The sequence below is a fragment of the Prinia subflava genome, chromosome Z (assembly GCF_021018805.1).
Source record: "Prinia subflava isolate CZ2003 ecotype Zambia chromosome Z, Cam_Psub_1.2, whole genome shotgun sequence".
NCBI lineage: Eukaryota > Metazoa > Chordata > Aves > Passeriformes > Cisticolidae > Prinia > Prinia subflava.
Window position 1 is genome coordinate 4,257,629 of NC_086283.1, and position 24,235 is coordinate 4,281,863.

The window sequence follows — 24,235 nt, forward strand, 5'->3', positions numbered from 1 at the left end:
GCTGTGTCTGGAGGTGAATCTGGGCTGGAGGAAGGTGCTCATTAATTTCTCCCTGTTAGAGCTATGAGGAGGGTAGCTCAGCTAGTGACATCCTGTCTCAAATAAGCTGATGCTGATCTCTCTCCAAATGTCCCAAACTTACCGCCTTCTCCAAGGGCTGCAGAACTGATATCAGGACCAGGACAGTTCATCTCTGCCTCAGAGAGTAAAAGAAGTCTGCAACCTTTGAAAAATCTTTTTTATTTTCTCAGTAGCACTGTCTCTGTCCCAATCTGAGTGGCTTCTCCATGTCTGGATGTAGGGAAAGGGGCTAAAAGGAGCCAGGCCAGTTTCTCCACCTTTCACTGTGGATGATGCTGCTCCTGCATCCCATCTGCTGGAGAAACGTGTTTGCAGTGCACCCAGCCCTGTGCATTTCTAATTCAAACACCAGCAGCATTAAGACCTGGCTGGCCTGCAGTGGTCCCAGCCTTTCACATGACAGCTCATCTCTCAATAAAGGAGTTAAACAAATGTTAGACACAAGGGACAGGTGGATTACCAGGCAAAGAGAGGGAGCTGGAGGGATGGGGAAAGCAAAGCAACCTGCCTTGACTTTCCCCTCAAGGCCTTGGGGGTGAATTGGGGATTTTCCATTTCATTAGTGTTACAAGGGGTAATTCCCAGCTTCATCCTCATGAACAGACCCACCCTGAGCTCTCTCTCACCCCTTCACATCCAACAGTGGTGCTCCACTACAGCTGCACCATTAGAGAGGAAAGCCAGGCTGTATTAGTATCAAACAAAGGTAACAGGCAGCTGACATTGAACTGCCCACAGAGAAAAAAAGAGCTGATACACAGAAACAAGCAGTAATTTTTGTCTTGAAAGGGAGAAGCAAAATGAATGTCAAAACTCACAAAAGATGTGTATTTGAAAGTTCCAGGTTCTCCCTTGCAAAGGAGCATTCTGTGAAATGCCCTTGCTCCTGAAAAGAACCAGCCAGCCGTTCATCCCTGCTTCCCACTCTAGAGTGTGGTGTTGTTCCCAGGCAAAAAGGCTCTGATGCTTTGGGAGAGGTGGGGATTGGAGGACTGTCCCAGGAGCACAGAAATCAACTCAGTACAGTGAGTTCATTAGAAACATGCACGCATGCAGGCAGGAGTTTATTAGTCCACATTTACCATACCAAAAAACAAATATCCCCAAAATACAGCAGGTTTCCAGTTTTTCCTGCTCGCAAACTAACAGTGCTGAGGATACTAAACATGCCTTGTGCACTCTGACTGGAGCACGGGGCAGGAGCTGAACGTGCATTCGCAGCTGAGATTCAAACCTCTCACATATGAAAGGGCTGTGTACCTTTAGCTGCAAGGCAGTTGGGAGCCCTCAGCTGCCTCTGAGACACATCCAAGGTCAGAGCAGCTGCAGCAACTTTAATGTGTGCAAGAGGGAGGCTGGCTCGGCAGATGCTAAGTACTGGCAGCACAGCCAGTCCTCCAGTTCAACGCTCCGCTCCGTGTCCACGGCCCTCTCTGCAAACTTCATCATGAGCAGGGCACGCTTCATGTCCACCCAGTTCTGCAGCACCTGGCGCAGGGTTTCCTCGTGGCTGAGGGGCTGCTCCATGAGGTCTTTTCGGGGCCCCCAAAGCAGACACTGCAGCATCCGCTTGGCCTCGGTGATCCGCACACGCTTGATGGGATCTGCTTCCAGTAGTAGGTGGGCCAGCTGCTGGAGTCCCCGGGAGTAGATGGACAGGCTGGGTAGAGCAGGGAGGTCCTCAGGGCTATACTCCTGCTCCCTGAGGTGCACCTTCTCCTCGAAGGGGTTGGGCTGGTGCAGCAGTTCATAGATGAGAATACCAGTCTGAAACTCATCAAACTTCTTGTACTGAGAAGCCGACACAATCTCCGGGGCCAGCCGGGCCTGACTCTTCTTCAGCTTGGAGTCTCCAGTTCCAGTCTTCTGTTTAGCTTTCAAAAAATTGCTGATGATGAGGCGGGGTAAGTGTTTCTCGTCTTTGGCTTTCACACAGCTCATGGGGGGCTTGCAGGGCACAAGCAGGAGGTTCTCCAGGCACAGGTCACGATGGATGATGCCGTGCTCTTTGAGATGCTCCAAGCCATTGCAGAGCTGGAGGAGCAGGAAGCAAACGCGACGTTCGTACAGCTCCGGCTTGGCTTGGTGGAGCATCACCGAGTCCCTCACGAAGTCGGCGGTGGTCTGGCTCGGCACCTCGCGGGTGATGACCACCACGCAGTCGTGCTCACTGGCTGTGCGGGAGGCAGGGAAGCCATCTCCAGGCACGCTCTTCCCCACATCTGAGGGCAGCAGCATGCTCGAGGGGACGGAGGCCACAAAATGGCCACAGTCCTGCTGGATGTTGAAGTGAACTGGCACTGCAGGGCTGCAGTACGAAGCAGCTACCTTGGACTCCTGGGTTTTACAAATCTGTGAAGAGAGACCAAAAGAAAAGTCTCATCAGGCAGTGACAGAAACAGGGCAGAGATCAGAAACAGAGAGGTGAGATGCTAAGCTGTGATTTGCAGATGCTCCAGAAGACAACAGCAGAAGCAGGATGTGCACTGGCCCTGGCTTGAGGATCATTTTTGTCCTGCAACAGCCCAACCTTAGCCACCAGATGTCTGGGTTGCATTTCTGGGCACACTTCCTTTGCCAGGCAATGCCCAGTAACTGGAGGAAAGGAGGACAGTAGTCCTACCATGAATGAGTTCTGAAGATTTTGTTTCACTGCCAACAGAAGCAATATCACAGATATCATTGAGATAAACTCCTCCAACCCAAGAGACTTCCCTGGAGGGAGAAAGGCTTGTGGCAGAACACATGCTGTTTCCATCTCTGGAGATAGTTAACACTCCTGGATGAGCCCCTATGCGATGTGAGGTGATTGTGAGCAATAGTGCTGTTCGTGGTGAGGGGTGGAAGAGGCCTCCAGCACTTTCTTTCCACCTGATCCTTCTCTGCTCCCAAGCCCTGGAACCACTTTCACATCCTCCTCAACCATTCCACTTCTTTGTGTCAGCACCTGACCAATGGCTGAGGGAAACCAGCAACAAGCTGTACTCCTCAGCACAGACTAAAAAACCACCAAAGAGAAAATGTAAGCTTACAACAGGCCTAGAAAGAAGTGAGAGGGCAGCAAACTCTAGGGAGAAAAATGCATTTTATAATCTGGATTCTCTTTAACCTACATGACTTCAATCTTCATTTTCTTCTGTATTTTAGCTTTATATTGCATTAGAGACTCAAACCCAGATTTATTATAGGAGTATCCATTAGCTTATGGGGCCTTCTGGCATTTCTATTATACTCTTTTTCCCCTTTATTTAGCAATGTTTTTATATGTCATCCACGGGAGTAAGCAACAGGCTGAAACTCAGCATAAAAGGTTTCAAAGCCTGGAGCGTGCCAGTGCCAGGCACAGCATGCGTGCAAAATCGTACCAGAAATCGATTTTGCCTCTAAGTTAAAATATACACAAGAATAGCGGGGAGCTGAAGAGGGCTGCTTTTGTATTCCTCTAGCAAGGGTTTGAATCTAGGCATTTGCGGATAATTCACTCAGATGAGACAATACTCTGGAGATGGGGCATTTCAAACCCCTATTGTCCTCTCTTTTCTAAACAAAAACACCCTCCCTTGGCTTATTTGTGGAAAGACAAGCTTTGGAGAGCTAGGCAGAATGCAGATGAATGCTGTGGGACCCAGGATGACGCAGGAGGTCCCCAAATGCAGAGCAGAGCTTCCAGCCCTCTGGCTAACAAACCTGCTCGTTCCTCCTCCCAAAGGAAAGACATGTAAGGCATAGGAAAAGGGGGGGAATTCCTGGCAAGAGAGAAGTCTCTGGAAGAACAACTACAGCCAAATGAGTACAGGGAAATCTTCCCCATCCAGCCATTCTTCTTGACTTTGGCTGCACCGGAGGCATCCTCCCTGCTGAAAGCTCCAAGTAAGAGCCTGGGCTAGCTTAGTCACGCACCTCTAGTGGAGAAAGAAGCCAAGGCATGGAGCATATCTTGGCTTAATTCCTCTAAAGCCATTTCCAAACTGTTTTGTACATAGCAATGTCTGTCTGTGCACAGCTCAGACTCTGGCTCCTGCTTCTTAATAGGCTCCTTGGCTCAAGTCTGATCCTCTGCCCATTTTGAGCTCTCCAAGTCTAATTTTACCTACAGGTCTGTGATCTCTTTCATGTCAAAAAATCTATACCAGAAGCCAGGAGGGGCAGCTAGGGATCAGCCAATTGTAATGTTTCACAATTATTCATTCCCTACTTTGGCTGCCAAAGGGATGGGGGCACACAGGAATCGTATCCATGCACATGGATAAACACATACACAACATCACTATACTGGCACAGAGTATGGCCTTGTTGCAGCGGCTTTGACTTTGTTAAGATGCTCTGCAGTGTACCTGGGGCACAGAGTAAGCCCACTTCACGCACAGGGACACAAGTGCAGCCCTGTCAAGAGGATGAAATGTGCTGTTTCTGCCTTGGCAAGAATTCATCCACTACAGCCATTGAGATGAGCTACTGAACGTCACCTAACACGGCAGGCAAAAGCAAAGGTGTGGGTGTGCCACAAGGAAGTGCAGATTGAAAAGGAGCACAACAGTTCACTACATAGTTCTTAGGCTTCAGAAAGAAAGTTGTGATGGATTTAGGTGTAACACGCAAGAAAAGCTATGGCTCTGAGTGCTGGACTAAGGGTGTTAGTGCAAGATCTCATCTAATTCAATTCTGGTTATTTACAGCCCCCCTGTTGGGTTGACTGTATTTCCTTTAGGATATGAACTGGCTTTTAAGCTACCACTTACTAGAACATCCCTGAGGGATTTTTTAAAACAACCTAGAACAACTCTTAGAGTTCATAATGGTTGAAACGATTCAGCAGAGATTTTTTTTTCGGTTTTTTCTCTTCCTTAATGCATCTCTGACAGTGCTTTTTTGGGAATTACTTTAGGCTTTGAAAACAACCTGAGGAATAAGCAGCAGTGAGATGTCCCCAGTGTTAAGTCAGAACGGAAATTAAAATCTCTGTATTCAAGTAATAACATCGATCAATAACCCAAAATCCACAGGATGTCCATGGAACTGGTTGGAAAAGCTTACTTATCCAGGTTTCAAAGAGCTGAACTATTGCACCTCAAGTTTCCATTTCAAAACGTGTACTCTGTGGAGTTACAGGAAAATATTTCAGACCTGACCTTACACAGCATGTCTGGGTCAGCCTCACATTGTTTAATTGGGATCTGCAATATCTTATTGTCTGTACTTTCAAGATCACATAAGCACTCAGTATCTGGGTCAGAGCTTCTGCTTAAAAGGCAGGCTTTTTTTTAGAGGCAAAAAAGCTGTCTTTTGAGCAGCCTTTCATCAGCTTGTGTCATCAGAGGCAAATGCCTCTGAGTTTACAACAGAGTATTTGCACAAAGATGTTTTCAGAGAGAGAAAATGGTTGGATTTCAGACCCTTTTAGCAATAAGCTAAATCTAACTGGCATTTGTTACAATGAAAACTCCTTCACAAGCAGCAGGGGGAAAGTGGCAATTTTGGAGGGCGTTTTGCTTGCCTAACTTCAGCTGTGAGAAATATGAGCAGAGAAAACAAGACATTTTGTGAGACACATGTGCTGCTAGTGCACATATCTCCACCTAGAAGATGGAGATAAGCCTGGACACCTCCTGGCTATGGACTTACCTTCACAGCATAGGTAGTAGAAGGGTCCTTGGAGCAAGTGGCACAGTAATAGATGGCATCCCCGGAGTCGCAGCAGGGCTTGTTGCACGTCAGCTTGAAGAGCGACCAGTTGTTCTCGCTGAAGTGCAGCTCGTTCTTCTGCTCCCGCATGAAGCAGTCCTCGCACTTGGCGACCAGGCGGCGCAGGGACTCGGCGTACAGGGCCCCCAGCTTGCTGTACACCCCTTCCTTGCTGTCGATGTTGCTCAGGAGGTTGTGGAGGCTGGAGGCCGAGGACACCTGGCTGGACACACTGAGCTGCGAGGAGGAGAGTGACTGGAGGTTTCTGCTGGGGCCACAAGCCCCTGTGCTCTTACCAGTGCTTGAGCCCCAGTAGCTGTTTCCTTTGGAGCTCTTCTCCAGGGACTCTGAGGAGGAGAAGACACCAGGGCGGCCCCCCAGGCTGGCTGGGTGGATGAAGGGAGGCTCCTCTCGGAGGCACATATTGCTCTCAGAATGGCTGACGTTCAGCCTGGGGCTGGCAGCACCAGCCGCTTTGCCTGAAGATGCCTGTCCCCCAAAAAAGCCATCTGGAGAAGACACAGTCCTGATCACTGTTTTCTTCTGGGGCAGAGGAGGTGGGCAGCTGGGGGCAGAGCAGGGACCATCCTCAGTGGAGACAGGAAGGAAAGGAACAGGGGGAAACACTTGGCTCTCAGCTGGAGGGGGCGAGTGGTTCAGCTCGGATGAGTGTCCTAGGAGATAGCAACACACAAGAAGATGCCATGAGTGGCCCTTGCAGGTTGAGAGCACAGGCCCTTCTCCATATCCCTGCCACCCCCAGGGCTCTGGCTGGGAAGAAAGTAGCAAGTCAGGTTACATCTGACAGTTTTCAGCTATTCACAACTGCAAAGTTTTGCTGGAGGGGTTAAGGATTTAATCCAGTTTAGTAGAGCAGGTTTGCAAAGCAGGCGGCAACCAGCTTTCCAGAGAAATGCATTTCCCCACCCTTGAAACCACTCCCGTATGAACTACTGCATATACAGTAGTAAAAAGGTAGTAGAGAGTAAATATTTAAGCTGTGATGTCATCTACAGGGAGGTAAGGATGAAGCACTTGATACAAGGACAATCTTTTAAACATAGCCTCTCTCACCTGGGAGCTGCCATCCAGTGCTTCAGCAGCAGGGCATGATAAGGAGAGAGTGACTCATGGCACACAGCTCCTCTGGCTGTACTAGAGCACGTCAAGTACATTGAACCTTTCTCTCTGCTTCACACCGGGGAAGGGTCGCTGAGCAAGCCTGGGATTTTGGCAATTCCCATCTTGCTGGAAAACATCTGGCCTCTCCCACACTGCCTGTTTCCCAGCTTATTGCCAGACTTCTTTGCTCAGAGGGCAGGCTGGCCCCACTACAAACCACTAAACCCCAAGCAGCTCCCCATGCCAGCTGCACATGGATGGGGTTAGGGTGGCTGGCTCATTTGGGGCAGCCATAGCAGCTGCTTCCTACCCGGGCCAGACAGGAGGTGGGTAATACACTTATATACCATGAGAGAACTGGGATATTAAAAAAAAGGACAAAAGGGTGATCTGACATTGAAATAAAGGGCAATAATTTCAGGTCATAGAGACGGAACAAGTGAGGAGCAGAGGAGAAATTAAAAGAGAGACAATAATTTAAGGGAATGTATCTATGCCACTTGAATGACAAATGGGATTCTGCTAAAAACTTGCAAGTGTAAACCTTGAAAGGTGAAAGGTGGGGTTTTGCTGCAAGCAAATAGCAAACAATTCAGCAAACAATATTGCTTTCTTTAAATCTATTTTCCAAAGCTGCAGAGTGGTAGCAAACGATCACTCCTCCTCACAAAACTGCTGCTGAGGGTTCAGCTGCCAGCAGGCACTTCCTCTCAGTGGCCTTCTGCCTGCTCCAGAGGAACGTCCCGGGGCAGTTTCCATGTCAGCCCAAAGAAGGCACTTGTCTCCCCACAGCCCAAGTGACTCACCAGCAATCACGTACAACCTCCAAGTGCAGGGCCTCAGGTCCCTGAGCTCTCAGCCTGTCCTGGCGTGTCACTTGCAGGTTCGCACCAGCTGTGCCAGAGCAGCAATCCCTGTAAGCTGCTCCACCACCTGAGACCACATGAGGTGAGGGCAGATCCCCTGGCTCTCAGCTACCAGAGTGGATGCTGGCACCATCTGGCCCTGTCCCTCCTCACCAGATTTTGGTAGCACTGGTCAATTTTCATTTGTCTCCTCCACTGCCAAGCTCTTTGTATGCACCTCCTGTAATCTATCCCATCACACCAACATCACCAAGAGGTACCTCAGGAACGAGCAGCACTGATTCTGGTTTCTGCAGGTTTGTCTCCCATGCAAGGCTGTTTCAGCAGCCCATTCCTGACAATATGCTCAGTAACAGCTCTGTAAGAAACGTGAATCAGCATACATCTCTTTTGCCCCAGTGCTTGGGTGCTGAGCTATCTGACTCCTGTTGGACCCTTGCCCCAGGTGTGTGCCTGTACTGTACACCCAGTTGCCCAGCAAGTGACTGCTCTCCAGTTTCAGCTGAGGAATATCTGCCTTAACAATTGAGATTCATGCCCCAAGCTTTAATGAAAACCCAGACATCTGCATAATGCTCTGATGGGTCCACAGGAAAGATTCTCTCTATTAAAACCCTGTCAAAAGTCACAGGCAGGGATCATTCAGCATGGCACCTCTTGCCACTTCCATCCACGGGGCATTGACAGAGGATAGAGCCAAGAGAAATTCTTCAGTGTGCAGTCCACGAGTACCTCACCAGAGGCATCTCTGCCAGGACATGCAGCTGAATCCCTGTTTTGAGAGACAAGATTTACCTGAGAGAGTCTTAGGAAACAAACGTCAGCACTGGAATCTTTGGCAACCGGTCCACATGCCTAGCCCACAAACGCCAAACTGCTCTTAAGTTTTTTTAATATACTGCTGGGCTCTGCCCCAAGCACAGGGTAATGAATTAACCTCTTTCACAACTCTCCTAAAAGTGCTCTGAACCTTCAGCATGGAGTCCTTCTGTGTGTCAAGGGCATAAAAGCTCCCCTCCACTTCATATTTTAACATCTGACAGCACAGCCAGTTAATTTGAGCTCACCTCACTCAGTGACTGACTGCACAGCTTCTTGCTTGCATCAGCAAGACAAACTGCATTTGAGTGTTCATTTAAAAACTCGTCTTTCCCATGATGAGTTTAAACAGTTGCTTCTCTGTTAGTGAAGGCAGAGAAATCCTCTTGTCCCTATCATTTTTGACAGCAAATTGCTTCTGTGCCTAGCAAGTAAAGATTCAACATATGCGAGTTTTTCTTACCCTTGTACAATTTCCTGGCAAGGTCTCAGACTCCCAGTTAGTGGTGGAAAAATGGAGTTTCCAGAGCTCTGGCTCTTAATTTTATTGCTGCACATTGTTGCTCTTGGAAAGACAGAACTTCCACTACATGAAGGTTGTTCTTGCTAAGGAAATAGTTTCTGAGCTGCTGAACACGTTAGTGCATGTCTAAGTTACGCACTGATGAAAAAAAGTGACTTCATAGTAAGTATTTTTTAATCTCAGGTAAACGAGTGCAGGCAGATTTTTTTCCCCTTAAGAAATGACTGGGAACACAATGAGAGGGAGAGATCACTTCTAGTACAAAACTCCTTCTGGTACTCGTCAAATCTGTGTAGAACTGCCTATAGCAGGGGTACTTGTGACATGGTAAAATGCATGAAGCACAAGCAGGACTGTTTTTATATGGAGATTTTATCCAGTCCAGAAGAGATCTACAGGGTGAATTATCTTGGCAGGTGCTGAATGAAAGAGGAAAATTCTGTGATGTTGGTCTGACTCTGCCACATTCATCTTAAGTTCATTAAGAGGCGGAAGGGTAGGAGAAGTGGCAAGATGAAGGGTCACTGGGGGAGCTGAGACTGGACCCTCGTGATCCCTGCTCTGAGGATGCTGTCCCTGCAGTGGGCCTCAGGCACAATGCCACCTCTCCCCTACATGGTGGTCACTTACTGCCATCGCTGCCGGTCTGTGTGTCCGAGTCGAGGCTGTCGCTGGAGCCCGCTGTGAAGCTGACGTGGGTGCTCCTGAAGGGTGGGCTGAGGCTCTCTGCAGAGCTGTTGCTGACTCTCTCCAACTCAGTGTTACTTGGGTTCATTTTCAGAGCATGCCTAGGGAGAGTGAAAGAGAAGTCAGGAGACAGATGGCAAAAGGATACCCTGCATGCACTTTTGCATGGAGACTCAAGCTGAGAGCAGCCTTAGTTTGCTCTCTGCCTAGCCATACACTGCACAGTCTCTTATCACACCAGACTACCTCATTCCTGTGCACTTTTCTTCCTTCTCCAGTACCTGGAGTATTGAATCCCACAGACTCTGAGCAGGTTGTAGGCTTGCAGTCCCCATGCCAAACTGGCTGTGCTTGAGCAGAGAGGGAAGGCTGGGGAGCCAAGAGCATTCAGCTGCAGTCTGCACCTCCTTTGCCTAGAACATGTGAGGTCCTGGACCACTTCCCGTTTTGGTCACTGTCACTCGGAAGTGGGGACCCACCAGCATTTGCCTTCAACAAAGTTCTCAAGGGGAGGAAGTAGCATCACTTCTGCCATTTTACAGAAGGCAGGTTGAGGCTGGGTGTGTGAACCCCACTCCTTCACAACAGAGGCATAGGTAGCAGAGGAGTCCATCATCTCCAACCGTGCATCACAGTAACAACCAATTCCTTACAAAAGAAGAAGCATCTCTGCAGAAAGCATGAGTCTGCCAAACTCAGGACCTACCACACAGTTTTTAATGTAAGACCTACAGGTTTCCATGCAGCTTCCATTTGAAAAAATAAATAAGCCAACCATAACAGGTCTTATAACCTGCTAGGTATTGGTATAAGTGACCAGTTTACGCAAGCAGGATTTTTTGCTAAGATAAAGAATTTCCCTTGTATTGTCTTCATGTTTCTGCCTTTGAAAACAACAGAAACTGTTGAAATCAGGGAACACATAAGAGCATAAGTACTCCTAGCATTGGTACAGTGGCATTTCTGCCAGCCAGAAAACAAAGGTTATCAGTCCACATTTTTTAAGTAAAACTGCCAATCTGCTGATAAAATTCAACACATTGATTTAGAATGTAAAAAGGCTAGTGGCAGACTTGTACAGAAGTAAAAGGACCTCCACCAGCTATCTCGCTGGAAGGTATCTAGCGTTTCCTAATCAGCTGACTGAATGGCTGCTGAGAAAGACAAACAAAAGACATGCACGACCGTTTTCTTGTGGCACCCTGGTCACATGCACGGGACCCCTCCTTGTCCAAAATTCCCAAGCACAGCAGACACAGATTTTTATTTGAAGATTGAGAAATGTTTCATTCCCAATCCAGACAAAGCACTTACTCTTGTGTCCACACAACCACATGGAGAGCAGAGTGTATGAGAAGCCCGGAAGAAACTTCTGCCAGACTTCCTCATTTGCCTGAGCAGCCTTGGTCTAAAAATACTCAAGGGCTGATGAAAATAAGGTTATAAAAACCAGTTCAGGTATACTTCAGCAGAGACACTGGTCTTCCACCAGTGATGAATTTATCACAGCAAGCCTCTTGGGGACAATATACAAAACTTCACAATGCACCACACAAGTCACAGTTTAAAAAATAAGAGAGGGAGAAAGAGAGAGAAACAGAGAGACAGAGTTTGAGGGGTTTAAGTCTGTTATGACTAATGATGTTTAAAGCAACCTACTGCACTTAAATATTTTTTCATACTATAAAGATATAACTTTATCCTACAACTTTTCTCAGATGTTTAACATTTAGTAATTTGGGTGGACAAAACACAAGGGTGCACACCCACGCCAGTACACTGCCTGACCAGGCAAGAATCAAAAGTATTTGAATCGATCAGAAAAGAAGATTTAGCAAGACATCCGGTCTTGATTCACACAGATGAGATGTTTTCTAATACATTCCTTCCCCCAGCCCCCCCCAAAACTTGGCGCATTTCTGTTCCTTTCCCATCACTTAAGCACGAACTCACGGAGCTGCCTTACCATTCCCGCACTCAGAGAGAGATGAGACTTTGCTCGGCGCGGTCCAAGGTCCGCCGCCACACCTATCCCTCCAAGCAACCTGGGCGCAGCGCGGCGCCGGCCAGAGCCGTGCTGGCTGCTGCCCTTGCTGCGCTCAGCGCTGCTGAAGTCAGATGCAGAGAGAGCCCCGTTTCCTCCCCGCACCGCCGTGACTGATGTAAAGCGCAGTTCCTGAATAGGCGCACCGAAATAGAAATTGTTTGCCGCTTTAACGACATCCTGCTCTTGTTTCAGATGTTACAGCCAGGCCACCTAATCCCTCCTGGAAATACCTCTGCCTCACATCTCCCCCTTTTCCTATGAGCTGCTTGAAGCCCAGGGTGCAGCCTGCATGATCAGATCAAAATACCGCCCACTCTACCGAAGAATTACTACTGAAAACTTGCTGGGGTCAAACTCTCCCATTTCAGTAAAATTCCACCTCAAGAGCTGAACAGCTGATTGATGCAACACCCTGATTTTCAGCTAACCCGAACAGCCCCTGCTTTGCTAGTGTTCCTTCCACTTCACCTGAGTGCAAGAGCACAGGTGGTTATTTTCTGTCTTGCCCTTTACACAAAAGGATATTGGAAATCAACAAAGGGTGTTGGAAATAAGGAGCACAACTCATCTTAAACCCAAAGAACACACTGGGTTTGTGCCCTGCTGCACTGACTTGTAAAGATCTGCGGGCTACACTCCTCTTCAGAAATATGTAACAGTAGTTAATTTACATCAATTTTAAAATGCCTGCTCAGCACCTAAAACATAACCAGCAATTTCAAGAGCAGCACCAGAGCCTTCCTCATGTGCCTGTGCATAAAGAGTAGGTCAGCAGAGTCAGCTCTCCCAATCTAATAACCTAAACCCAGAGGATTTTACAGATTTTCAGCTCTCCAACTATTCTGGTAGCTTTAAATACACTTCAATTACTCAATATCCTCTGTGCAACAGCCTGGCATATTCAGGCAACCCCTCCAGTTCCCTATTTCTAAGTTTTCCCATCATAAACAATTTCATCCAGCTGACTTTCCACATGATTCTCACAGTCCTGCCTAAAACAAGTCAAGATGGGAAAGAGCAATCTTGTAAAAAAACACCACAGAACAACACAAACCCCACTAAATCCAGTTTGGAGTTCTCTTAACATTGAAAAGGGACCCGGCTCATTTCCCTTGTTTCAGGTTGCACCTCTGGCCAGGGCCTGCTTCATCTTTCCTGTGTCTCTATTTGACCAGTAGCCACGTGTTAGCCAATAATTTCACATTTCTTCACAGATCAGGGTCCCGCTTAATGCTGCCGTAGGACCCCAGCATCACCAGCTGCATGCTCTGCACTTCTTAGAGAGACACTGGAGATGGGCACCAAAGCTTGGCTCCCCTAACCGCAGAAGACACACATGCCTTGGGATATTGCCCCAGGAATCCCTGGACTTTGGACATACCTTCGGCTTGAATTTGCTGTCTGAGATTTGACACAGAGATCTGGTTACTTTCCACGAGTGCAAGGGGCAGGTTTGGAGAGCAGGAGGCCCCTCAGACAAAAAGGCTGCCGGGCTTCACTCCCTCCTTTCCCGCAGCCATCCCGGGGACAGCCTGTTGGCAGCACGGGAGGGTATGCAAGGCACCTCTGCTCCCACAGAGCCCTGGTCACTCTGCAGTGCCATCACGGGGGTCCCCCAGCCTTGCTGTGCCAGCAGGAGGAGGACACTTCTCAGCACAAGAACATGCTTGCTTCTCAAGCACTATTCTCAGATAACAGAGATGCTGAGCTTTATAAATCATGTGACAGAGGAACGGAGAGAGGAGAACAGAGAACACACATATAAATCACAACACAGCAAACTGCACTCCAGGAGGTGTTTGGTGATAACGTCAACAAGACACCCCCTCCCAGTATAAAATAATGGAATTAGTGCACAGAAGAGAGAAAAAGCCAGCCTGCATTACAGCATCAAACATAACATATGGCCAGGCATAATTATTACACAAGAGGAAGCACTACTGTACCATATGCTTGTCTGTCATGAAACGTGAATAATTATATCTTCCCGCTCTTGCCACTTGCTGTTTCCTCCAGCATCTTCCCCTGTTTGCAGAGGGAAATTAAAACCTAGCATACAGGAGCTTACAACGTTTGAAGCTTAGATTTGTACTTATCCTTCTGCTATCAGCTGGCAAATGTGGAGAAACCAAGACTGAAGTAAGGGAAAGAAAGGATTTTGAAGAACTACTAGCTTTGTTCAGAGGGATGTACTGCTCCCCCCTGCACTAGAGGGGTTTTATGTAGCATGGGTTAAGTTGAAACAAGGGTTTGGAGTCTGGAGATGCTCTGGAAAATTCAGCTAGGGTACAGAATTAAGATAGTGAGTCAAAAATTAAATCACTGAGTACTCTAATAAGGTGAAGAAGGTAAAGAATCTCATTTCAATTTCCAACGCTGTGCCTTTTCAAGTGGTAAGACAGGAAACACACAGAAGAGTGAATGACTTTTATTTTAAAAGAAACAAACTTTCCTAAAAGATAAGCTGATAGATCACAACCTTATAAGCAAGTGTGTTTTGTTACTGGGGGGCACTCTGACACTGAGCTCCAAGGAGAAACAGGTGCCTCAGGAATGGTAAGAAAAGAGGAATATTCCTCCTCAGGTACAGTTGGTTGCTGCTCTGTCACAGACTGATTCCTGGCAAGGAACACACAGCACAGCCCCACCAGCCAGCACCACCTCCCCAACGAGGAACAAACCTGGCTCTTTTCCTGGTGATCCAATTCCCAGCATTGCAGTTTTTCTGTAACACTCCTGTGCTCTGTGTCCTCCAGCAGCTAGCGGTGGCAGCAGCACTAGAACAGGCAATCCTGGCACTCCTCGGGCTCTTTCTCCCTGGCTGCATTCAACAGTGACAGGTGTGGGGAAGTGCTGTGCTGCACCTTTGCTACCCTACACCAGCGCACTCAGCAAATTTCAGAAGCTTTTTTTCAGCACCACCTTTTGAAGGTGGCACTAATTGTGATGAAAATAGCTCAAGATGCAAAACAGCATCACGCTTTTCTTTCTTCAAGAGACACACGAAATAAATTAGCAATCAAGGTGTTGGAGGCTAGAAGAAACCATGAGGATCATTTAAGCCTGATCCTCTGCATAAGAGAGAGATAAATTTCAGCAAAGATTCATTGCTCATGCCAAGAGACTGAAGGCCATACTAGAGCATTTTACACCAAAGAGCCTTTAAATCATCATTGCACATACATGTCCTGGGGATCCTAGTTTCCCTGGTGAGCTCCTTCCCTAGCCAACTACCTTCTCAGCTTTTGGAAGAAGACCAGCCACCATCTTCACTTTCCAGCCTATTTCCCCTTGTAATTGTACTTACTAGTAATTCTGTTTCAGAGCAAGATATAATCAAATATCTGTAATCTTTTAAACAAGCAGAAAAAGAGGATTGCATGAAGAAACAGCTGCAAGAGATCCAGAGTAGCTTTATATAGGACAAAACAGACACAAATTCATTATTTTCCTTTTTTTGTGACAACTTTTAAACCTCCCTGAAATCGCTCCTTCTGCCATCCTAAGAGACAGCTTACTTCCAAACCAAAGTTTCCTCAGTCACTGGAAGAAATTTACTCCGTAAAAAATGTTTTCCCTTTTAATTGTTAAAGCCAAGATGAACAAAACAAAATCTACAGACTCAGTTTTTTCTTTCTCTGCTTTATAACTATTCAAACACACATGCAAGTTTTCCTTAAAATAAGAAATTAAATTTCATTAGGAAAGTCAGACAGGCAAGCTTAATTTTCCAGCATGAAATCAAATGCCTGGCTGCAGCTTGCAATCTAGAAGGAAAAGGGATGGTTACATACCTTTCCTGCAGCTGAGATGAACCCTGATCTGCTAAGCCCCCAGCCCCAAGCCTGTGCCACAGACAGGTCTACACTGGCTTCACCTCCATCCAGCAAAGGAGCCCTTGTAGCTGACCCGCCAGGGAACATCCTGGGCTGAGGTGCTCTGTCTGTGTGAGGAGTACATAAGCCTAGCAGAAGGATCAGTGGTTCTTCCAGCAGGTAAAAGCACATGTTCACAGGCTGCCCGGCACCAGGAGAGTATGGATGTGCCTCAGAGTCATCTTTGTGATTCTGCTTCTTCAGGTATTTGGCTGCAGCCCAGGATGAACAGAGGGGATGTTCCTCTAGCACCAGGCCATGGCCTGAAGCTGCAACAACTGTCCAGGGGGATTTTACCAGCTATGCATGCAGCCATCCCTCCCACCGCCCTGGCTCCTGCACTGGCATACTTGGAGCAGCCACAGCTTTGCTTGAGACAAAAACAAAAGCACCCTCAAAGCAAAGAAATGAAGCATGGCTTGCAAAACCTGAGTCAGATCAGATCATTCCTTACTGCTCCTCAGCCCGCTGGGCTTCCAGCTTCAGTAGCTGGAGGCAGGACTAAGCTCTTTGAGTAAGGTGCCCCATGGCACAGCTGCAGGCATCAAGGCCTTTGGGAGACAAATACCCGTAGCACAACCTGCCCTGCAGCACAACCTGCCCTGCAGCCACAGCGGGTAACCTACCTCAACCACCCAAAGGGTTTACAGCTCTGCCAGAGATCCCAGTCATGGATGCCACATGCTACCTGACCTCAGTTTCCCTGCCTGCTTTCATACAGGCTTTCTACCACAAAGATGCTTTCATCGGGATGACTCAATAGCAACTGTTAGAACTGGCACAGCCCAATGGCACCAGGAGCATGAAACAGCCCCTCAAAGGGGCAGAAAATGCTCCACATTCCTCTGCTGTCATAACACCACAAGGAGGACAAGAGCAAATACACCTGTGTGCTCATTTACTTCTGGACCTTTTGTTTCCTCTGACTGCAGCAGGCATGTGGCATCACAGCAGGAAGCCCAGTATTAAGGAGGACTAAAGCTACTTGTTCATCCCTTCCCTTGAGAAAGCTCATTCATTCACCTCTTGGCCAATTAAAAACAATAATTCTCTGGGCTAGCCAATCCTGAAACACACTGAAAATTTACAGTCTCAGTCTGGAGGTCAGTGATGCCTATGCATAAGCTTGACCACGGAACCCAAGGCCAAGTTCTCCTCCAAACACCCATCCCTTCTTCTCTCAACTTTTAAATCAAGGAGCTGGAGTCAAATCTGTTGTGTTGCAATGCAATGCAACACAACACAGTTCAGGCAGCAAAACTGCCACATACAATAGAGCAAATAAGGGACACTAGCAAAAGGTGAAAGTATCCTTCCCCAGTATGTTCAGACAACACAATTAATGGAGAGAAAAACAAATTTTCTTCTCCCATTTGACTTTTTTTTTTCTTTTTTTTTTTTCCTTTTTTGTGATGCACACAGCTGCGGATACTAAATGCACATGAAGTATTGTAAGCCTAAGGTTTATTTAATTGCTTAGCAGGGCTATTTCCTTCCCAGATGGACAGCTCTTCCTTCCTCACATGTTTTCTGGGGCCTGCAATTGCCCTGCGTGCAAACCTGACTTCCAGGAAAGTGGAGAGCAGAAGGTTGCCTGAAGCCAGGTGGCTCCCACACATAACAAGCACACATCAGGCAAGCTCCAATTACCTGCTTGCAGGCAAGGAGCCCTCCCTGGGAAATTGCAGCTTTAAGAGTTTACCTTGAAAGCAGAAATTCATTAGAGCCAAACTGAAAATGTTGATTTTGGAGGCCCTTGTTATTAGCATCAAGAAAAGTTGCCCAGTCCCACCTGCAAGAGAAGATTGCAACCCCCGGTTTTCCATGCTATTCAACGTCAAGGAACTGCCAGGACAGAATGAAGCTGACCTGGGAAACACCAGCTGTCCTAGACATGGACCTTCTTCTCACCCGAATATTGGGACTTAAGGTCATATCTTGCAGCCCTGAAGGGCCTTTACAAATGCACATGACACTCAAACCAAGACTTACAAAGACCAGACAGCTTTTCAGAGTAAAAAGACAAGTAGCTTTTCAGCTGTGCAATTAACTCCCATGCTCCTGAAAGCCCACCTTTGGAGAGAAAATGAGGAAAAAAGAATGGGAAGCACTTCCTAGTCAATGAACTCTTGCAGCAACCATCCCAATTGCAAAGGGTTAATAGATCACCATGCACACACTCACGGGGCTGTACCTGGACTGCTTTTTCGGTGGTGGCGGTGGTGGTGCAAACTCCACACCATTGCTCTTGTCTTTAGGGAAATCAAAGGAGAAAGAAGAAGATTTGGTCATTCCAGTCTGGCTTTCCAGTATTGGGCCATCATCCGCAAAGTCGGCATCAACTCTTCCACTCTCAGCTCCTACTGTCCAAGAGTGGTTTAAGTCCTCCTGCTCCTCCTCCTGCTCCTCCTCCTCCTCCTCTATTCGGCACTGCTTGGTCCACGTTGGGTTATAGTATTTCTGCCTCCTGTCATAGGACGAGCCTGCCAGGCCTCTACTGGACTCCTCCACAGAGACCCCGTTCACATGAGTGCAGGGAGAAGGGGTCACCCCACAGGCCCCTGTATCAGCACAGCTCCTCGGCTGCAGCTGAGCACCAACTCCATCATGGCTGTTTTCATCGCCAAACCTTCCCATGTGGGAGCTGACTGGGGGCACACGGCTCCCCTCACTGCCTGGCTGGCTGTTTTTGGACATCTTTGGGGGGATGGCTGGACTCTCAGTAAGTGAGGTCTTCACAGAAGCTGCCAGATGAAAGCTCGGTTTACTTTCACATCCAGATGCTTGAAAAATCTGTCCAGACTCAATAGCAGGTGATGAAGTCCCAAAATCAGGGTGGGAAGTGGGGCTGATACATGGCCACTGAACTCCTACAGCTGAGTCGGGGCTGCTGAGGAATATTGTCTTGTGATCATCCTCAGTGTGTGCTGTCATTATAGTTATCTTTGCTGCCACCTGGCCAGTGGCGTCCTGGTGTTCCTTCTCACCTCCCAAAGCCCAGCCACTATCCCTCCACAACCCATCAGTTTTCTGCTTGGCAGTGCCACGGGCCAGCTTCTCCACTTTTGCCTGGCTGCCAACAGCCTTCAGCTGTGCCTTCCTCCTCTTGGTGCTCTCAGCATAGATGGGATCGCCACGAGCTGGCTCGGTGAGGCATGGGTGCTGCGGCTCCACCAGAGCCTGCTGAGGGATGCTTGAACCCTCAGTGCAGAGGCTGCCAGTGACAGAGGGCGCCCCAGGGAGAGGTAAGTCCTCATCCTCCTGGGACAAAGCAAGGGCAGCCGCCTTGCAGCTCCCTGTGCTCTCGGGGAGGATGGCAGGCTTAGTGTGGACTTTTCTGTCTGAACACAGGGTATAGGGAAGAGGATCACTCTCGTCTTTCGTGATGCAGAAGGCCACGTTCACAGCTCTGTGCTCCTCTTCACTGAACTTGACTGCCCGGCCACTTGGCCTTGGAATCTCGGGAGCACCCCACTGCCTCCATCCGCTGGGAGTGTGACTCTCCCTCTCACACTGTGCATCCTTTTCCCCTGTGCAACACAGCTCCCACGGGACAGGGTGCTCTTTGTGGCAGTTGGTGATTGAACAGTACTCACCCCCTTCGCTTTCCAAGATGGAGGAGACGTGACCACAGTCACCCCCTGAAGGGAGTGCTGCTCCTTCTTTGGCTTGGGAAGAAGTGTTTCTGCTGGAGTTAGTGGTGCTTCTGTCCCCCACGGCAGATGGATTAGGGCAGGGGACCTGATGAGGCAGGGCAAACTTGTCTTTAACTCTGTCCTCCTGCTTGCCCATCTCACCTACAAGTACCAGGCTGTGGATGGAGAGGTTTCTCTCCACTCGACTGTCCAGGCCACGCAGACCCACCATGGAGTAGCTGGGAGGACAGCAAGACAAGCAGTCGCTGGGCTGGCTGTGAAGGTAAGGCTTTCTCACACCACCATTGCCAAAATTGTCAAGGCAGATGTGCTGTGCATCTCCTGATTTCAGGAGGAGTTGCTTGCTGGAAATCATGCCCCAACTGACCTGCATGGGTCAAAGAGACAAATGCCCTGTCAGAACATGTATATCCAAAATGAAAGACAAATAAAATTTAAACAAACCCACAAACTGCAAAAACAAAAGCCCAGCTCCGCAGAACAGTACTCTGGAATTCACCATCGATGTTGCTGTGCTCACCCCACTACAAACCTTTCCTGGTAAAACTACACTTGTCATATTTCATGGACCATTTTCGGTCCTTGAGTTAACAACAATGGCAATGCACTGGAATAAGACACTCTCCTTTCTCCTCCTATGGGTTTGCTGCCAGAAACATGTCCGACCTGTCATCCCGTCTGTGAATCACTGTGCAATTAAAGATTCAGAGAGCGAAGGAATATTTGCACCTCTCTCTGCTTATTTTCATTTCATTTCACACTGCTCCAGAGTGTGTGACTCCAGAACAGACACAGACTATCACCGGTTATCCTGGGATATCAGCTTGGCCGTGCTCAGAAGTAGGGATTGAGAGCAGGCACATCAAATCTGCACGCACAGATCAAACACCACCAACAATGGCAGTTTGCACTCGTGTGCCCTTTGCCCCTTAGAAGAAAAGAAAGGGACAGCAGGGGGAGGCTAAGAGAGCTGGTGAGCCCTGGCTGTCCTCTGGAGCATGGGGAAATAGGAGCACACCTATGCCACAGGCAGTGGGGCAGCAGCCTGTGCGTCACTCTGCTGAGGCACTGCTGGTATCAACTGGTCAGGGCGAGGAGCTACACCCACAGGGCATTACTGCTCTGGCAAAGAGTGGTAGGAAGGATTAGGAAGACAGGGCACTTTTCTTCCTCACTGACACAAAGACCATGGACCCAGTCAGCAGTGACTGCAAAGAGATATCTTTTCAGTAAAACGTCCCATGAAAATAACCCGCATCCTCATTTAAAAATCGGAAGTTCCTAAACAAATAGTGCATTTTTAAGCTCCTCTGCACGTGGCTTGTGAGCAACAGCCCATTCAGCTTCACCTAAAGATACACTGAGAAACCAGTATATGGCTTAAAAACCTGAGTCAAGACCAGAGGGAAGAACAAAGGGAAGGAAACATTTGTAACAGATATTCCTAGCACTCCGAGGATAGGTGAGTAACGGGAAGTCATGCTTTGACTGGATTAATCATTACCTGTGACAGATCTGCATTCATATTCACATCCGCCCACGAGTCAGTAACATCCGAGTTTATCATTGTTGGCTTCACAGCAATTGTTGGCTTTGAGAAGGGGGAAGTATTTACACCTTCGTCTTCCAATACGAGGCTCTCGGGCTTGGTCCTAGCTCCATCCAGGAGCACGCCACAAGCTCCCACGTCTGGGGGGGTTTGCAGCCGATGGGAACTCTTCGGGTTGAAGCAGTTTTTGCAAGACCCGGGCTTCCAAACGTGTTCCACAAAGTCACTGCACGCAGACATCTTCAAATCCTCGTGGGTCAGACTGAGAGCCCACTGTGTCTTCTGCACTGCCCTCCACTGCTCATTTTGCATCTGCTCCCGAGCCACTGGAAAGGATCACCTAGTAATCTGGAAAAGCACAACACTGTCTGATTAGCTTGATTATGCCCCCAAATGGGAAGATTTTTAATAGGACAGGTGATAATTACACTTACTCTGCCTTCATCACAAAGGCATATTGTTTACAAGGCTTTTTTCACAGCTAAAGCCCACACAATCACTTGAAAAGCCTCAACTTCTAAGCATAGCTCTGTAATAGAGAAGACATCAAGCGAGCAGCATTCCTATGTGATTTAATTCCCTGCTTAATCAGCATGTATAACCAGCCTCATGCAAGGTTTAGATCAAGGGTAAAGAAAAGGGGTCTTGAAAATAGCTGTTCACAGCCCCACAAGCAGGGCCAGGCAGGAAAAATTTCTCCAAAGTGCCATACTCTCTCTGGAAAATAAAAAGGCCTGAAACACAAGGACCAGAATCAGAGACTTGTGTAGCCAAGGGGACCAGCAGCAACCTTCCTTCACCCAGAAGCACCACTGTGATTACTGCCGTGGCACACAAAGACTTCTCTCCCACCCAGTGAAAGGCAATCAGCAAGGCTGGGGCTGGCACTGATTTGAGCAAGTGTCTGGCAGAATGCTCTTATCTGGTTTGCCAAGAGCCACAAATAACAGTGTCAGCTCGCTGAAACGATTCATTGTCTGCAAGGGGAGAAACGTTTTGCGCTTGAATTACTTACAGACAAGGATTCCTTCCCATCTTCCTTCCCCAGGAGGCAAATGCTCCAGGCACAAGACATTCCTGCATTCCTGTGTCCCATCCCCACCACCCCCCTCCTGGCCAGGTCTGATTGCACTCTAGCCAGTAGCTAGATACCTGGAACTAACTTTGGAGATACCTCGGAGGAGGACTCCCACAAAGCTGAGTGGATTAGGAGAGATCACACAGAGAATGCAGCCGGCTGCTATGGGTGTCAGGACGCACAATTCCCCCACGTGGGGACTCCACAGAGTCCTTCCTCATCTAACCAAGTTTACTCATCGTCCCCTGGCCGGCTGATCCTCAGGCAAACTGACGTCCCTTTCCTGAGGGTCTCCAAGTGAACAGGCACTTTTACACTCCAATCCTGGAAGCACATGAGCAACATTTACCAGCCTGATCCTTAAGCACTTCCTCCACTCAGGCATACTGGAACACCACCAGAGCTATGGACACTGTTGCTATTGCGTGCACCCCTAAGGCTTGCACTGCAGTAAAGATTCTTGCCTCTGGGCTCAGAGATGCCCTGGCCAGCCCCTCCAACAGCCATTCACACTGCATGGCACAAAGAAAGACAACTAATAAGAGCCTGGGTGGGACAAAGTGAAAGGTAAGAGAGCCACTGGCCCACAAGCATCACCGAATTCAAGTGCCACCTATGGGAAGGGTGTCTTTGATCGGCTAAACCATTAGCACCTGCAGACTCCTTCTCTCTGGCAGGCTAATAAATTAAAATCTATTTCTTGAAAAAATTATGAGAAGTGAGGAATATCGGTGGGATTCACCAATCAGATTGCCGTGTGTCTCTTTTACTGAAGACACTATTTTACTGCTTTTTCATGGACTTCATAGAGTCTGAATTAACCAGAGGGCAGCACATTCCAACACCTTCAATGAGTATTTGCAGGGAAAACAGATTTAAAAATATTTTATCCTTTGTTTCTTTTTAGACTTAGCAAGCAGTGTCCAGCATCACCCAAACTTGAACAAGTGTCCTGATGTGAGAGCCAGTAAATTAAAAAGAAAAATCAAAGGGAGGGAAGCAGACACCTGAGCCAGCAAAAACTCTTCACTTCTGGTTTAATATTCGGCGCTGCCAAATGCCTGTTAAAGACTAGGGTTTCCCTGTCGCCAGCCGTCATTTCTCGCTGCCCAGATCCCGGGGCGTGCCCGTGTCCGCACGCCGGCTGCACCGGGGACCCACCCGCACCAACCCACGCGGCGCCGCGCGGGGAAACAGGTCGGGATCAGAGGGGTAAAGGGACCGAAAGCCAGGACCTGGGTCTGTCCCCTGGCAGGCCGAAAGCCAGGACCTGGGTCTGAGGCATCCCGGGGCACCGGCGGGTGCGCGAGGTAACGGCTACCTGTTCCCTAGGACAGCGATTCCAGGATGCGGCGCAAGGATGCTCCGGCGAAAAGAAAAGCACCAAACCCCCAACTCAAGTAGCTCTGGCTGCCCGACGGTCCCTCCGGGGCGTCGGGCGCCCACCAAGACCGGGAAAAGTTTATCGGGCAGAGCCCGCCGGGGCTCCCGGGGTGGGCGGCGGTGCCGGTCGGGACCGGAGCGCGCCCCGAGCCGGCTGCAGACCCCCACCCCGGCCCTCCGCCCGCATGCTCGATGGGCAGCGGCACAGCCCCACCGCCCCGGCCCCCGGGCAGCCCCGCCCCGGCCCCGATCGGCGGCGCCGGGGTCCCTCCCAGCCCGGCTTTGTCCCGGGAGGCGCAGGCCCGGTGCCCGCCCCGGCAGCAGCTCCCCGCTCACCAGGCTCCCGCGGCGGCGGCGGGCTCTGCTCGGCTTCGCGCCGCGCCCGCCACGGCCGCCGCCGCCACCGGGAGAGTGGCGAGCGGGGCCCCGCGTGGGCCGGGGGGCAGCGGCCGCCCCGCCCCGCTCCCGCCCCGGTCCCGCCCCTCGGGCACGGCGTGGGCACGGCCCGGGCGGGAGCGGCGTCCCCGCTCCGCACAAAGCGCTCTGCCCGCGCCCTGCGAGGCGTACGCGGCTCGCAGCCGCATCCCTGCAACACCCCCGCCCCAGCAGGGCTCACGCAGACAGGCTCTGCCGCAGGGACATCCCGGCGGGCATCAGCCCCCGGGCAGGCAGACACTCACACACCCAGCAGCCCCGCACAGATCCCATAGAGTCCTACGCACGAACCCACCCCGCACTCCGACACCAGCCTTGAAGACGGCAGTGATCCAGCCGGCAGGCACTGGGAGCCAGGCGGATCAAAGGGTTCACTCATCTCCGTCGAGCTTGGCAGACAACGGCATGGTGAAGCTCATCTCGAAGGGTATG

The 24,235-nt window shown here is 49.3% G+C and overlaps 1 protein-coding gene across 1 annotated transcript; it reads right to left on the bottom strand.

The window, feature by feature from the left end:
* Positions 1–1,111: 1,111 nt before the first annotated feature.
* Positions 1,112–23,807, bottom strand: PRAG1 (PEAK1 related, kinase-activating pseudokinase 1). Its single transcript, XM_063423457.1, has 6 exons — positions 23,705–23,807; positions 20,863–21,255; positions 17,897–19,725; positions 9,724–9,881; positions 5,704–6,437; positions 1,112–2,433 (listed from the first exon to the last, which is right to left on the bottom strand). The coding sequence occupies exons 2-6, from the start codon at positions 21,217–21,219 to the stop codon at positions 1,396–1,398; spliced, it is 4,116 nt and encodes a 1,371-aa protein (XP_063279527.1). The 5' UTR covers positions 21,220–21,255; positions 23,705–23,807; the 3' UTR covers positions 1,112–1,395.
* Between the last annotated feature and the right edge of the window lie 428 nt (positions 23,808–24,235).